This window comes from Cnephaeus nilssonii, assembly GCF_951640355.1.
Source record: "Cnephaeus nilssonii genome assembly, chromosome: 18".
NCBI classification, from domain to species: Eukaryota; Metazoa; Chordata; class Mammalia; order Chiroptera; family Vespertilionidae; genus Cnephaeus; species Cnephaeus nilssonii.
Genome location: NC_137089.1, coordinates 1,665,281 through 1,681,677, shown reverse-complemented (window position 1 = coordinate 1,681,677; position 16,397 = coordinate 1,665,281). Strand labels below are relative to the sequence as shown.

Genomic DNA, 16,397 nt, shown 5'->3' with positions numbered 1-16,397 from the left:
AGATTGTTTTAAAAACTTCAGACAAACCCCATCATCCCTCTTCCACCTTTCACCCTCCTCCCCTTTTCCTTAGAATAAAAGCCAACAGGACAGACACCTCTCGGTCCTCCTGGCGGGCACACCTGGTTCCACGCCCAGGTCCTGCGGAGCTTTCCGGAAAAGCTCCTGCCTCAGAGCCTGTGCAGTTGTTTCTTCTCCAGGGAAGCGCGTTCGCAGACGTCAGGCCGGCTTCCTCTCCTCGCCGCCCAGTCTTCCTCCCACCGCCCCGGTTAAAACGGTGGCCGTTCCTCCGTATCTTCTCACACGGCTCTGCCTTCCTTCCCGGTACGGATCAGCATCCCGCTGGGTGCCGGCTCCTGTCCTGCCTTCCCTCCGGAATGCCGGCTTCCGGAACGCGTTCCCTTTGGTGCACGCTGCATCCCCAGTCCCAGCAGAAAAGATACCGCACACTTACTGAGCGACACGGACCGAGGGGGAAACCTCCTCCCGCCTCCGGGAACTCCTGCACCGCCCACCTCGGAGCAGCACCCACCCTCCCTCGGGCTCCTGCTGCCACCCAGCCAGGTGACAGCGCGCCCCACGCCGCCGCCGTTTCAGGCTCCCCCGGGCTCCTTCTGCGCAGCCGCGGGATGCGCGGGGCATCATGGAGCTTGTAGTCCTCCCCCGGAAGGACGGCCGCCGGACCCCGCCGTGGCGCCTCCCCCGCACCACAACTCCCAGGGGGCAGCGGGACGTCGCTCTCGCAGCGCCCGTGTCTGCCGGCCACCGTGCGGCGGGTCCCGGCGGCCGCCGCGGGGGAGGGGCAGGAAGATGGCGGACATGGTCGTGGGCAGAGACAAGTGCGGGGAGCAGCGCCTCGTGTCGCTGCCCCTGTCCCGCATCCGGGTCATCATGAAGAGTTCGCCCGAGGTGTCCAGCATCAACCAGGAGGCGCTCGTGCTCACGGCTAAGGCTACGGTGAGCGGGCGCCGTGCGGGGAGGAGTGAAGGGCGGGGGTGGGGGCCGCCGGGAGCGGCCGCGCTGCGCAGTTCCCATGGGCCCGCGCGACGCCAGCTACCCTTCCGTGGGTTCGCGCGTGCGCGCACTTCCCTCCACGCCTCGCGCGCCCCCGCGCGCTCTCCTACACTCGGCCCCGCCCCCGCGCTCCCTCCTTCACTTGGCCCCGCCCCCAGCGCAGCTCCCGTGCTCCCTCGCGCGCCCTCCTTCACTTGGCCCCGCCCTCAGCGCCGCTCCCGTGCTCCCTCGCGCGCCCTCGCCCCGCCCACCCCGTGCGGCTCCCGCCTTCCCCCGCGCGCCCTCCCGTCCTCCCTCGCGCGTGGATCAGCTGGGCGGTGTCGTGCTTCTCCGGCCGAGGCGCCGCGCTGTACCCCAAAGCCTGCCCCTTTCCCTCCCTTTCGGCCTATTTCGTGGTTCCGGGGCCCCAGCTCCCCAGACGGCCCAGCGAGGGCCCGGGCGCTGCCACGCGAAGCTCGAGGGCTTCCAGACGAGGTCCGGCCCGGGTGCTGGGGTCTCCGCACTTCCCCCCACATCCCAGCGGGACGTCCCCGGGTGGAGGGAATCGCAGGGACGCGAGCTGGACAGCCTGCCGTGTCCGATTTGGCCGCGGCGGGGGAGGCGGGGCGGGAGCCCCCCAGTTCCTCGGCTGCTGGGACTTGCCCGTAGGTGGAGTCTCCAGCTCCTCCTCCGTCAGCCCCTGCAGTGTTGGGCCAGAGCTGGGGGCGGCGGGAAATCCCAGGTTTCTTTTTTTTTTTTTTTTAAAGTATATTTTATTGATTTTTTTACAGAGAGGGATAGAGAGTTAGAAACATCGATCAGCTGCCTCCTGCACACCCCCTACTGGGGATGTGCCCGCAACCAAGGTACATGCCCCTGACCGGAATCGAACCTGGGACCCTTGAGTCCGCAGGCCGGCGCTCTATCCACTGAGCCAAACCGGTTTCAGCCCCAGATTTCTTAGAGCCAGGGAAATGCCCGCTCGGCATGGATGTTGGGGTGCTTGTTTCCCCGGACAGTTTGGTCCTGTAAGTATTCAGGAAGCAAGATTTAGCCCCGGCTGGTTTGGCTCAGCGGTGAGAGCGTTGGCCTGTGGACTGAAAGGTCCCAGGCTCGATTTAGATCAAGGCCATGTGCCTGGGTTTCGGGCTCCATCTCCAGTAGGGGGCGTGCAGGAGGCAGCCCATCAGTGATTCTCAAGTGATTCTCATCATTAATGTTTCTCTCTCCCTTCCTCTCTGAAGTCAATAAAAAAAATTATATATATATATATATGCGCGCACACACATATTTATGCAGCAGGCGCTTGATTCCTCACTAACCGTGCTGGGTGGAGTGAGAGGCTCAGTGCAGGCCCTTGCTTTAGGGAAGGTGTGTGGGCGAAATAGGAAATGTGGTCTGTTCTGAGCTTCCGGTTTTTGACTGTTTTATTTATAGGCGAACCACCTAAGACAAAGTATTCCTGAGCCAAACAATTTTTGAATGGTCTCTTGCTCCTTTTTTTTTTTTTTTTCACTGTAGAGCTTGGTCATTAAACATTTACGACTCATTGTTTCGTTTTAAATATTTTTACCGAGTTAAAAATCTAAAGTAAACTTTAGGGAAATGCCTGCTTCCCCACCGACTTTGATACTCGGTTTCTTTCCGACCTCCTAGCTCTCCTTTCCTCGGTCATTTCCTGTCATTTGAGAAACCAAGAGAGTCTGCAGTCACCCACCCTTAATGTAATTCAAATTTTAAGTTCTATGGTGTTTTCAAAGCACACCTTTCATTTTACCTTTTCATTTGTTTTAGGAACTCTTTGTCCAATATCTAGCCAGCTATTCCTACAGACACGGCAGTGGAAAAGAAAAGAAAGCACTCACTTACCATGATTTATCGAATACTGCAGAGGAATCGGAAACGTTCCAGTTTCTTGCAGGTAACGTACAGCCTTTCTCCCCGCTTTCACTGCAGCGAACATTGCGCTGCTTTCTCTAGGTGCCACAGTTAGCCGTGACCTGGCACAGTGTTGCCTGTTGAGTATGTTTGTAACGTGGCTCACCTAGGATGACAGTGAGGTCAACCACCTCCAAAAGGGTGTGTGGCCGGCTGGGGAGCGTGGCAGACCCACCCTGGGACTTCTCCTTGCCGCTGAAGGGAAACCCTGGGCTGGTCCACTTCGCCCCGGAAACACAAACTAACTGTCGTGGAACGAGCGGCGTGGGCCGGGGCTGAAAGGGGCTAAGTCTCCCCCTGGGCCAGCCAGCCTGGCACAAGGTCAGCTGGGCGGGCTGCTCACAGGCTGACCCGCACAGAGAAGCACATGGTTTGCATTCCGTGAAATGGAAACAGACCTTTGGCACTGGTCAGGCGACCACCCAGAACGCCGTCTGATTCCATCTTGTTTCGGGACCTACTTTAGAGGTCAGAGCAGGAAGTAGTACATTTTGGAATGTGCATGGCTGTATGCATAGTCTACCAGAAGCAACTGCTGATGCTAGCTTTCTGTTTTTAAGATATATTACCAAGGAAGATACTAGCGAGTAAGTATCTGAAAATGCTGAAGGAGAAGAAGGAAGAGGAGGAGGAGGAGGAGGAGGAGAATAACAACGATGAAAGTGATGAAGCAGAATCCTAAACCCAAAACGAAATGCTTTCCAAGTCCGCCTGGTGAGGCCCCCCAGGACTAGCCCAGCACTGCGCCTTCAGTCTCCTCATCTTCCAGAGGCTTCCAAGACACTGCCCCCCTCGCTGAGACGCAGGGCCTGGGGCATCTGCACACAATGGCCAGAGGAAAGCTCTGGCCCACAATGCAGTTCGAGGGCACCAAGCAAGAGCTGCCTGGACAGCCAAAGGCGATTCTGCTTAGCTTTCGTTTCGGGGTCGAGTTCCAGAGCTGCTACGTAGCAGTCACGTAAGACAACTGCGTCTAGTTTTAGCTCAATGTAGTTTAAGTTACATTTTGTTACATTGTGTGTAGTGAGTTACATTGGCATTTTTGTATTTCAAGAAAATTTGAATATTTGTTTAAATGCAGCATTTTTAACTGTAAAGACAAAAAATTTAAATTAAAAGTTATACGTATTTTTACAGTAAAGTGCTCTAGATCTAATTTTAGAACCCTCTATTGTTCTAATGCCTCGCTTATTATCTGAGACTTTTGTGAAATTTTAAAATATGCATTTCTAGCATTTTTATTCCCAGATGAAAATTTTAAGTCAAATCATAAATCCAAAAAGAAATACTACCTCTGCATAAGCATATTTTTCTTAAACACTTTAGAACCTTTTGTATCTTGAAGATATATCTCATTTACTGTTCCTTCTTTACACCTACCGTAACTACCGTCCACAGGAGAAAACCATAAGCTCTGTATTTTCTGGCTCTTATCTTTTTAATCTTTTTTAAAAAATTGAGATATTTACATCCAGTAACAGCACCCTTGTTCAGTCTGTCGGTTGTGTAAGCAAGCAGTCAGTCCCATCACCCCAAACATCCCACGTACCCCTTGGAGGGACTCCCTTTCCCTACTCCCAGGCAACCACTGATGTTTTCTGTCTCTCTTGTTTTTAAAGTTTATTTTTTAAAATAAATTTTAAAATCCACTTTTTGGTGTACAATTCTGAGTTTGACAAATGCAGAGTCATGTAACCACTGCAATTACGATAACAGTTTTATCACCTCCCCCCAAATTTCTGCGAGATCCGACTCATTCCTTCCCTTTACCTTGGCAGCCACTGAGCAAGGCCCTGCCCTACAGCGGCGCCAGCCCTTTCTGAAACCGGCTATATGGAAAGTATTTTCAGTTTTGTGGGCTGTCGATTACTCAACCCTGCCGTTGTACAAAAGCAGACTGAGATAGTACCTAAGGAATGAGCGTGGCTCTGTTTCAAGACAGTATTTCTGGATGCTGACATTTGAATTTTGAATAGTTTTCATGGGTATAAATTTAAAAAAAAATTTTTTCCCAACCATTTAAGAATGTAAAAACCATTTTCATAGGTCCAACAAAAAAACACAGTAGCACCCCAGCTGGTTCGGCCTGCAGAATGAAGAGTCCCAGGTTTGATTCCAGTCAAAGGCACATGCCTGGGTTGTGGGCTTGATCCCCAGTGTGGGGCGTGCAGGAGGCAGCCGATCATTGATTCTCTCCCATCATTGATGTTTCTCCCTTCCTCTTTGAAATCAATAAAAAGATAGACTTAAAAAAACAAAAACAAAAAACAAACCCACAGTAGCCCCCAGACTGTGGTTTTCTGGCCTGTCTTTCCCCGGCCACGGAAGGACCCACAGTGCGCGTGGCTGCGGCGGGCTTTTCCGTGTGGCACGTGCGCGTGGCTGCTGCTGCAGTGTCAGCAGCCCAGGCCCACGCCTGCTGAGGGCTCCCGTGCATGGAGACCCCGCGGTCACCGAGTCCCGGGGGAATGGGTGAGTCCCAAGTTGGGGCGTTTCCAGTTTTGACGATTACAAACAGGCCTGCCTTACTTACGGGGAACGAAACCTCCGCCTGCTTTAGTAGCCCTGCATCCTAGTACCTTCAGCCACTTTCTGCTTTTCTCAATCCAACCGTCCTTGGCCTTCCCCTTTTTATACAGACAGAAGTCACCCCCCAGGGAGGCCCAGGACTCAGAGCTGCGCCAGTGCAGGCAGCCTCAGCCAGGGCAGGGGGCCCAGCGACCCGCCGGCCGCGAACCCCGAATGTGGACAAGTTTGATTCCCACGGGACGTGGAGTCAGGGCTTTCATCTGGGGCTCAGCTGAATGGTTTCCTTTCTTCCGGCTGCTAAAGTAGAAGCACCCCAACTCATCCTAGAGACATCTGGCCTACCATCCAGTCCATTCCTGTGGCTTTCACCCCCAGACTCCCAAGTCCTCAGGGGCAGTGCCCAGCACTGTTCAAGGAATGGGTGAGTCTGATGCTTGTAGAAGCCCTAGACCAGCAGTCGCCAACCGGTGGCCCGCGGGCCACTGCCCTGGGCAGTACCAGTAAACACACAAGCAACTGAAGACCTCGGGGAGAGGCAGCTGTAAATACAAGGAATTTTATTTTATTTTTTGCTGACATACTATGAGGCAAAACAAAATTGACACCATACAAAATAACTTTATAAAATATCATTCACATATTTTATCGGATTTACAGCATTCTGTGCATGTTAAGGGTTATGTAAGGAGGTGAAAAAACACTATGCCAAATTTTTAGTATTAGTTTATATACACACAGTAAGAAACAAAACAAATAACTGTTAGGGTTTCCATGAATTTATTGCAAAAATAGTGCAAACTACTTAACCTAGGAAGCTGTAAAACAAACTCGAAAGGACCCAGCTAAGCTTAGACACGACCGAGGTGCTCAGCCTCTCAGCCTGGAGCTTTCTCCACCGGTTTAGCTTCTGTCCATCAAGACCACGCCCCACCCGTTTGGTTTAGGGTGCGAGCAGGGGGCGGAGAGGCAGAGCCTGGCTCTCTGGAGAGGCCGCTGCCCCGCTGCCCGGGGCCAGCAGCTCCTCTAGGGTCCTGCTACTCAGTGGCGACCGTGAGGGGTCTGTGTTGAAAACGTGTGAGATGCCACGATGGTTAAGTCTGACCTTAGCAACGAGTTACCCAACCTCTGCCTGGCACGGAGGCCGAATCCAGGACGCAGCGTGCACGGGAAGGACTAGGCACCCCGCTGCCCGCCGACACCCTCTCTCAGGTGTGTCGGGGAGAGGATGATTCTACTTGCGGGCAACCTTTGAACCCGATGGTGAAGTTAAAGCAGAAACAGAAAGCCATGGTGTCCCCACAAGGGTCCTTCTCAGGCTTCTCGCAACAGTCTCTCGGGTCCGAAAAGCATAAATCTAAACAACACAGTCAGAGCAGAACAAAAGGCTACACATAGACGCTAAATAAACAGATGCAGCACATTCAGGCTCTTTTTCTTGAGGTACCTATAGAAACCCAACCCCCTGCCCAGGGACTCCCGTTAGTACGACGACGCTTCCTGGCCAGCCAATCGCAGGGCAGCTATTATTACTGAGAAAGTGCATCAGGGCCCACCCTACATGCAGCATAAAGGGTGACTCACTCCACTCAACAGCCCACGGAGCGGCCCGACAGGAGTTTCACACGAAAGACGTTTACCCAGAATTGCCCCGTTTTTGAGATCCTGCAGCAGAAAGCCGCCCACGTCCATCAACTTTCAGAGTTTTGCCACTAAGGAATGTTGGCTCTCTTGTCAAATTCAGAGATCTCTTTAAAATAGTAAAACTATGCACTACAGGAGAGATTCCCCTGAATTTTTACTTCTTATTGGTATAAAATCAAATTCTTAAGACTCTAAAATATTGCGTTACCTCCAAAGGGTTAAGTTAAAAAAGATCGCCAGAGTAGGAAAAGTCTAGAATTGTAAACTGCCCAATACAAAAGCGTGGAAAGTGGCCCATCCCCTCTGCCTCACCTGCCAGGAAGCGCTCCTCCCTGGGACCCCTGGGCTGCTGGCTGCTGCTGAAGGCCTCCCCTCCCCACAGCCTCGCGGCGCCGCCCCTGCCCGCGGTCAGCAACACCTCTGCCTGCCGGTTGGGAGAGATGAAATGGACGCAGTCCATTGCTGCTCAGGAAATCAACGTACACACCAGAGGGAGAAGGGCCAGGTGGCGAAAAAGCAACAAGAGGACGCGGGCTGGTTTTGGCCGCCCCTTCGTTGGCACAGAAATGAGTGACAGCTATACGTATGTGCATAGAAGAGTTTGGAATTTGTTTGTAAAATGTGAGATTTTCTCTTGGACATAATTTTTTCTTTTTTCACAAGAAGGCAGTTGGGATTCCCATGTATGTGAGTGGTTGGCTGGGTGTCTCTCCAAGGCCAAGGCCAGCCAGCTTCCCTCCCACCTGGAGGACAGGTGCTTAATTTCATATGGATCTTGTTTTCAATGCATCAGGATTCAACACAAAAGGCACAAAATAAATAAAAAATATTATTAAATAAACAGAAACTGTGATTTCAAGCTTCGTGTGGAGTTTACAGCTCACGTTTGGTTACCTTTTCCAATTTAATTTGACAGGCTTAGTGAATAGCACCCAACTGTGTAGTGAGGTAGATCCACATTGTAGAGAAAGCTGGGTCCCCTCCATTTTGTGTCTAAATTTAAGATGCTTTTACAAAAACAAAAATCCATTGAGTCACAGGCAGAAGCGATGGCAGGTGGCACTACCTGAAGGAAGCTCGGAACGTGAGCCAATCAGATCCATGCCCAAATCATACTCTCCATCAGCCATGCGTCCATCTCAGGTTGGAGGGGGATCCAAACATTAAAACCCTGGAGAAGCCTCAAGGCTTTGAGAGCAGGCGTTTTTGACCGACGGCCACAGAGATGCACAATGGTCCGTTCTCACTGAGCGATGGCAACAGCCAGGAGAGAGAGAGGGAGGGAGGAAGAGGGGGGAGAGACGGAGAGAGAGAGGCGCGTCACTGAACGTTTCCCTTTGTAACTCTGGAGAAAGGACAAGTTGAATTACGAGACAGCATCTTGACCTGGCCAGCTGACACTCACCCGCCTACCATTTTTGCATGCTCTGAAACTTACAAATGGAACGGCGGATTAAGGCTTAATCTAAAGGGCCCCCCCTCCCCCGGCCCCGAGTAAGCGCCGGACAGGCTCCGGACACAACGGCAGGGAGCTGGACAGGACGGGCCGCCGCCGAGGTGGGTGCAGCAGGCCCGTCATTCCACAGCTGTTACAATTCATGAGCGAACTCTCGAGAAGCCACGCAGAGGCCAACGGGTGGGGATGCTAGTTTACACAGGAACTGCCAATTTACAGCACAGGACGCGGCCCGGGGGCCGCGCGGAGGAGAAGCGAGTGGGCAGAGGGCACGCGAGCACCAGCGGCGGGGCCCGGAGCGGCTGGGCTTCGTGGGGAGAGTAAACTTTAATGGTCGAAATGCATTTTGATTCAAAATGTCTCCGAAAGGGTTTTGTTGTGGCGGGGTCAAGAAGGGAACTTCTGAATTCATTTTTGGTTCTTTTTCAATTATTTTATAAAAATAAAATAAAACTAGAAAAGTTGATAAAACTCAGGGTTCAAACCCCTCCATACATATTAGGTGAGTAATCGAAGTGTACCAGAGGTAAGAAAATTCTGGATTTAGACACTACATTCTTCTCTTGTATTTGATGAGGAATTAGCCACTTTGCTGCACAGAACCTTACAATTATTCTCTGAAAACTGCTTACACCGTGAAAACGCACTCGTCTCTACAGTTATAAAACATGAGCTCACGCCTCCAGCAACGACGTTACAACCCCTCGCGCTCAGGGCGCCGACGCGGGCTCCGTGCCAAACGCCGGGCCTCGGGACTTTCAGGTGGACGTGGCTTTGAAGGGGCGGTGCTGTCCCTGCGCCCTGCTGAGGACGGGGGGCTGGGGGGGGAGGGGGGGCCCAGAGGAGCCACAGGAAGGGCTTCCGACGCGTTTGTGAAATAAAGAGCAGGGACCAGCTCCCCCACTTAAGACCAGTCACATCGCCCCTGACAGCGCGGCTGCGGTCCGACCATCAGCCAGGGCAGGGCCCTCGCGGCCGAGTGACGCCCAACCGAGCGGCGCAGGAGCGCAGGCCTTCCCGGGCGAGGAGGCAGAGCCGACGGCACCGCAGCCGAGGACGCCACGCGCATTCACAGACGAGACCCCGATTCCTTTGAAAAATCCAGCTCCGTCAGACTAAACACTCGGGAGCGACGGAGCAACCCCACCTGGCTCGGCCACGGCCACGGCCACGGCCACGGCCAGCGCCTGGAGCCCTGCAGCATGGCCTGGGCCAGGGCACGGGAGAAGCCACGCGACCGCCACCTCACGCTTTCTGACACGAGACAGCACGCACGGCACCACCTTGGACAAAGTCAGGAGCTGAAGTAGCGTCACAGGCAGGAGGCGATGGGACGGCGCAGGCTTACCGCCCAATGGGAACGCAGCCCCGACGGGTTCCGAGGACACCGAGGCCCAGGCTTCGAAGGCACGAGGCTGAGTCGGGGTCTCCCAGGGCCTGCCCCTCCCATGAGGGTGTTCCCACAGCCTCCAGAGTCCAAGGAGCCTCGGGTCCCCCACACGGGCAAGCAGCGCACCCAGTCCAGGGGTGTGGGCTCTTCATGGGGCCCGATCGCGGGGGAAGGGCCTTGGAGGTTCAGAGGAGCTGGGCCCCGGGGAAGTCAGCGCCGGTGTGCAGCTCCAGCTCCGCACGCTCAGCTCCACGGGGCGCACGGCGCTGACGCAGCCCGCACCCGGGAAGACGGTGAGGTGCCGCCTCCGCCCCGGCCCACCGCCCAGGCACTCCTGGACCTCACACGTCTAACACTCCCCCACGCCCAGCTAGAGAGCAGAGTGTTAACAAAAGCACCAGTGGTCTTCGTTCTCTCCTCGTTAACCACTTTCAGGAACGCACACGTTGGGGGGTGGGGGTGGGGGGCTCTGATTCTGGAGACCCGGGCACAAAAGGCTGATGGGCGGATCCGGGCTGTCGGTCCCCATGGCTGATCCAGCAGGGGCTGCCGTGCAGGGTCCCCGAAACACCCATGTGGGGTCCTGGCTGAAAAACACCCATGTGGGGTCCTGACTCACCCAGCCTCCCTGCGGGCACCCACGCTCCTCGGGTGGACAGTGCGAGCGTCCTGAGGACCGAAGGACACTCAGCTCTTCCAGGCGTGAAGCAGCCACGGGACAGGCCCGCACCGAGCTCGGGCGCCCGGGAGCCTCTGGCCCGAGGCCAATGCGTCCTCCCCGCCAGACAACGCCGCCCGCCTGTCCCTTCAGAACTCAGCGGTCGCTCGCCCTCTGAGGACGTGCCAGCACAAGGGAAGAGCGAGGGGGCAGAGGTGCCGCTGACCCCGGCCGTGTGTGGGCAGGGACCTGTCACAAGGGCACTCAGTCTGACCGCCGCCCGGGACGGGCTTCCTGCAACGACCTTGCGACGACCCAGGGGTGACGCCCACCTCCCGTCACGGCGGCGGCCCTGCGTGCCTTCCGAACACGGGGCCTGGGACTCAGACAGAACAACCCACTCAGCCTCCGCTCGGTTTTCAGAAGGGCGTGATGGGAACGCAAGGCTCAGGGCCAAAGGTCAATCGGCGTGCCTGCACTGCTCACACCACGCGGCCGCTTTAATTGTGGGGTTTCCAGGAAGCGGGGTCCAAGCCCTTGGTGAGTTCTCAGAGGCGGTGAGGAGGCGGCGGGAGCAGAGGACGCCTTTCCAACCCAGCGTGGGTAAGGCAGGACGCATCCTTCCTCGGAGCAGGCCCGCCCCGGCCACGCGGACACGCTCCGGCCACGCCAGCCCCGGCCACTCGGACACGCTCCGGCCACGCGGACACGCCCCGGCCACGCCGGCGCTGAACGGAGGTGCTCACACTCAGTTTACGGGGAGACGTTTGGCTATTTTCAGTGTGGACAGCGAGGCTAAGAGCAAACACGAACTACAGAGAATTCAGAGGTAGCCTTTATCTGCATTTGCTTTTTTTTAAACTAAAAGGTATTTAGAAACCACCTTCTGTAGTGAGCTGGCTAAGCCAATACATTCACTGGGGACAGTCACACGGCGAAACGTACCCACAGAGCACGAGGTGAGGGCCCGCGACGGCATCTCGCGCACCAGGTGGCTGGCTGGCGGGAGACTCCGGGCGGCCTGACCCCAAACAGACGCGCACCCGGGAGAGGGGGTGCGAGCAAACAGGACTCCCCTGGCAAACACCACAGGCCGACGGGCAGCGCTGGGCCCGGCCTCTCCGCACCATGACGGTGTTGACACAGCAGTGACCTTGTGGCTTCACCAAGACGGCCGACCAGAGAGAGGCCCGGAGGCGTCCCTCTCGCCGAACATGGGCCACACAGACGCCTGCTCTCCACGCGGCCCCGTGCGCCCGGGGTCCCGGCAAACCACAGCAAGCCACAGAGCACCCAAGGGCGTGCAAGGGCCTCTTACGACGCCACCTGCGGGCCTCCGTGAGCACACGCCCCCCCCCCCCCCAGGTGCAGCTCCTCGGGAAACGAGGGGAGGCGACGCTGCCCTGCACGGGCCCAGGCGAGGGAGGAGCCGCTCAGGGCACCGGCACGGCGTCCGGAGGCCCACGCACGGTTCCACGACCCACACCTACTTACAGTCAGCCAGACAAGCACAGCGGACGCGGGTCGGACATAATTACAGAAGGAGGTTGTCGAGATCAGTGCAATTATTTTGAGCTGAAAATTTTCCTTACAAAAAAGAGTGTGTGATGAGAACAGCCCCATGGCGAGGCCGCCACGTGGTGTCCACGCTGACAGACGTCACGGCAACAGACGCAGCCAGAGAGGACAGCCTGGGGTGCTTAGGGGGAGGGTTAAAATATAAATAAAAGAGTTGCATTCTGAAAGTGAGCGTACAAACACCGAGGAAGCTCCTCCACTGTACATTCCTTTGCTCACGAGTGAGAGAGATGAGTCAGAGGCCACAGGGAGTGTCTATGGCTTGTCCGGGCCACTGGGATTGTCCACGGTCGGGGTCATGCCAACTTCTAAAGTTCCTCCGCATGGAACCGCCTTAGTGTGAGGAAAATGCCCATGAAAATCCTTTAACTGTCCATCCACTCAAAGTCCCGCCGAGCCCCCTCACCCAGCCCAGCACCTCCAGGACTCGGCGGAGAAGCCGTCCCGGCCCCTCAGGCCCCTGGGGACACCCGGGGTCCCACCCGCACGGCGCTTGGCTGGCCCGCCCTTCACATATTGTATCAAATATATAATTTGACTGGAAAACTGCCTTGCAAACAGAAAAGGTAAATCTCCCCGCAGATCAGTGTAGCATTACATTGCTGCATATATATAAGAAAAACAATTCATCCAGAAAACTTACATTTGTGGCTTTCAAAAATAAATCAGCCGGCAAACCTGCAGGTAAACTTTAGGCGACTCATACAAGCTGGGAAATGATTTCTAGCTGACAAATCCGGTGCCACGCGCACCAGGACGCCCACACGGACCACACACACCAGAGCAGAAAGGCAGAACGAACAGCAACACCGGGCTGAGCAACGGGAAGCTCAACATACAACACGGCATCCGCGCCGCCCGCCGCCGCCGCGGGAACGGAGGGCGGGCCTCTCCCAGCCGCACGCGGTGACCGGCTGCGCTCGTTTTCCTCAGTGAGCACTGGAGCAGGCTCCGAGGGTCTAGTAGGGAGAGCTCTTTTAAAGAGACGAGATAATCCCAGGTTTTCTTTTATATGAACCCCGACTTCTACATCATTTCATTTCACATTCAGTTTGCTTCAAGCAAGGCACACCTTACTAACAGTGGGGTGGGGCGCAGCCAGCCGATGGGGGTGCCCCTCCTCGGCCTGAGCCTGAGGTGGCCCCGGGTGGGGGCGAGCAGTCAGACGGCGGCCGGGGCCCCCCGACTTCCAAATGAACGGGGCCTGGATGATTCTACTGCCCCAGGCCTTCCGCCGTCTCACTCACAATTCACCCGCCCACGGCACTGGCTGGAGTCTGGGGACAGCTGTGTACCTGAGTGTCCCCACAGCGCTGTCTCGGAGCCATCGGACACAGAGGTGCGTGCGTGCGGGCGGGCGGGCGTTGATGCCGGCAGCGGGAGCGCTCTGTGAGACAAGCGCAGGCTGCAGGACGAGTGCGTGCCGCCGAAAAGGAAACGCTGCCTCGAAGCAATCTGTGAGGAAGTCAGGTGTAGTTTTCTGCCGGGTTTCAGCTCAGAGCTTCACGGCCAGGGCCCCTCCACAGGCTCTAGACGGGGTCCCCGATGTCAGGCAGCCCCTCGCTGTGGCCTCGGGAGCCGGCACTTCCTCCGGGCACCACGCCGCCCGGGCCGCGATCCTGTCGATGATCCTAAAAGTGGCTGGAAACCGGCCGGACTTGGGAGCGTGTGGGTGAAGGGCCCTCCTGGGCGGGAGGGCCTGGGACGCCAGGAGCGGGCGGCGTCCGCGCGGAAGAAAGTGCCACTTGCCAACAGGACAGGGAGCTGCGACGTTTCTCAGAGCAAAGGCCTCTGTCGTTGGAACAGACGAGATACAGCAAGAAGAGACGACTGCACCGAGGAGACACCCACACGCACACACGCACACGCACACACCGCTCAGCGTAGACAGCCTCACAAACACACCCACCCCGTCACCACCGCCAGAACCCGCCGTGTCCACGGGAGCCCGCACTTCCTGTCCCTCAGCCTCGGAGCACAGACAGGAGACGGTGGGCGCCCCTCCAGGGGAGGCAGCCCCGTCGGGACCCCGCTGCCACGGCGCCAGAGGTAAGTGTGGGCCGGGTGGGGCGGGCCGTCAGCAGGGAGAGGAAACAGCACAAAGCAGCACGGGAAGGCCGCCTCCTTCCTCGAGTCTCTACAGCGAGCGTGGCCGGACCCTGGAGAGATCTGCTGCCGGGACAGAGCCCACGTGGCACAGAGCCGTCTGCTGTCACCTTCCACGCCGTCCGTGGCATCCCTCTTAGTGCAATGGTTTCTGGGGTGGCAACCCCACGTCGCGGCCCAGAAGGCAGATCCCTGCGGCAGGGTCTGGCCCTCACGCTGGCGCCGTCAGCCGCCCTCCGGGGACAAGGCGCCCGGCAGAGCCCCGCCGACGGCTTTCCGTGGGTCTCGGCGCACAGACCCTATGACACCCGGCACACGGACGTCCTCCCGGAGCGGAAGGATCCGTACAGTCCACTTGTGCTTCATCGCTGGCCACGCCGGGGAGGCGGCGGGCGGGCGCGAGTGAATGCTGTGAGCGCCCCGGCCCCGAGGGTACAGGCGACAGTCCACACGGGGCGGTCGCTGTCAGTGAGTCCGCCGCGCACTCTGCGCCTCAGCCGAGACCCACGGGGCTGCAGCCTCCCGCCCCGACGCCGAGCACGAGGAGTCCCGAGGCCAGGAGCTGAGCACACGCCGAGCTCACGTTAATACTGCAGCCAGATACACGTATTCTCTACATCACAGACAACAGTGAGGAGGATTGTACTGTACCATCACCAGACCCGTATTCTTCAGGAACTTTGGAGAATAAATGTCAGTCCCAGAGGACCGAGCTCACCATTAGACTGTCGGCATACCATCTTTTTTCTTTTTTTCTTTTTTTAAATAAATTTTTATTAAAATGGCACTTGGCTGCCAATTTCTCTGGACCTAGAAATGTCGAGTGGGCGTGGTCTCTGGTGTCCCAGCCCCTTTCCCCCGTGGGCGGGCACCTAAGAGCTTGCGGAGCCACGTCAGGGCACACGAGTGTCGCGTGGAACACGCGTTAGTGACAACGTCAGAATGGTCAAGGCTTTAAAACCACAATAGTGTTTGCGTTGCTTTCACCCTCAGAGAACGCTCACAGCTAGTTTGAGCCCATCAATTCCATACAGAATCACGTGTTAAAAACAAGTAAATCGAATGACCAAATAAATTAAAAATGTTTTAAAGCCCTGAGTTCATAGACTGCTTTTAGGAGATGTTTTTAGGAAACACGGGACTATTTAATGAGCAGCGGATAGATTTTGGCAAACCCTATCTCCTGCGACAGTGGGGTCTCATACAGGTCTGCAGCTCAGAACGCGTGTGGAATCCGGGACGGAAGGCATTCTGGGCGAGGAGCTTCGGCTGAGTCCACGACGTCTGGGTCCAGTGCTGGCTGCCACGGGGCTGGCGTCGGTTGGTCTGAGTGTCGCTGGTCTCGTGTGAATCCGACTCCGCACACAATCGTAAACACAACACGTCAAGCAAAGTACATGGTGCGCAGCGTGTCCTGGTGGACCTGGACCGCCTTGGCCAGTGCCTGGTGGTCCCGCCCGTTACTCTGCCCGGAGGTATGGCTTCCTTCAGCACTGGGGACAGGGACAGAGACAGCCGGTCAGCTCGGCCAGGCCCCGCCCCCACGGCTCGGCCGGGCCACGCCCCCACGGCTCGGCCAGCTGCTCACAGGTAGCAGCCAAGGCCCTGGGCTCGGGCTCCGGCTGCTTCCCGTGGGAAAGCAGCGGCCACAGCCCGTTTCGGAAGCGACCCCTGCTGGGACCGGTGGCCGGAGAGGCGAGCCACTCACCTGTCATGTTCTTTATCCACCAGGTGGTACCTGGCCCGGAAGGCCACCAGGTGAGCGTAGTACGCTGGCGCGGGGATGGACACAGAGCGCGTGCAGCGCACGTAGGTGTGACACAGCTGGTAGGTGAGGATCTGCAGCTCATCGGAAGAGAAACGATTGTCATCCCAAAGCACGTGGTAGTGGGAAGGCCTGCTTGTTCCCTGAAAGCAGACCGCGGGTCAGAGACGGGCAGCACTCACCGGCTCGCACGCTCCTTACCAAGGACGCGGTGTTTAACGACAGACAGCGACGTTATTATGGTTATTGCAAAAGGCACCGGAGGATGTATTTCATCAGGCGTGTAAACACAGACCGCACACACTTACTCAGATACAAAAGTCATAGAAAACATGTAAAACAC

The 16,397-nt window shown here is 56.7% G+C and overlaps 2 protein-coding genes across 2 annotated transcripts in view; one reads left to right on the top strand and one right to left on the bottom strand.

Annotated features, from left to right (window-relative positions):
- Positions 1-604: 604 nt before the first annotated feature.
- CHRAC1 (chromatin accessibility complex subunit 1) lies at positions 605-5,484 on the top strand. Its single transcript, XM_079796696.1, has 3 exons — positions 605-957; positions 2,788-2,914; positions 3,492-5,484. Exons 1-3 carry the CDS (start codon positions 811-813, stop codon positions 3,611-3,613), a joined length of 396 nt encoding a protein of 131 aa, XP_079652822.1. The 5' UTR covers positions 605-810; the 3' UTR covers positions 3,614-5,484.
- A 516-nt stretch (positions 5,485-6,000) lies between these two features.
- The window catches only part of AGO2 (argonaute RISC catalytic component 2), a 52,096-nt gene continuing 41,699 nt past the window's right edge, over positions 6,001-16,397 (bottom strand). The window contains exons 18-19 of the mRNA XM_079796071.1: positions 15,998-16,197; positions 6,001-15,782 (exon numbers count right to left, since the gene is read on the bottom strand). Of these exons, the coding sequence (XP_079652197.1) occupies positions 15,674-15,782; positions 15,998-16,197 (309 nt within the window). The 3' untranslated portion in view covers positions 6,001-15,673. The remainder of the gene's footprint in view (positions 15,783-15,997; positions 16,198-16,397) is intronic.

Excerpts from the sequence above, each read along its gene's own strand:
- CHRAC1 (XM_079796696.1), top strand. The coding sequence starts at position 811 with ATGGCGGACATGGTCGTGGGCAGAGACAAGTGCGGGGAGCAGCGCCTC. Across the intron at positions 958-2,787 it reads TGCTCACGGCTAAGGCTACG|GAACTCTTTGTCCAATATCT; the intron begins GTGAGCGGGCGC and ends CATTTGTTTTAG. Across the intron at positions 2,915-3,491 it reads AACGTTCCAGTTTCTTGCAG|ATATATTACCAAGGAAGATA; the intron begins GTAACGTACAGC and ends TCTGTTTTTAAG.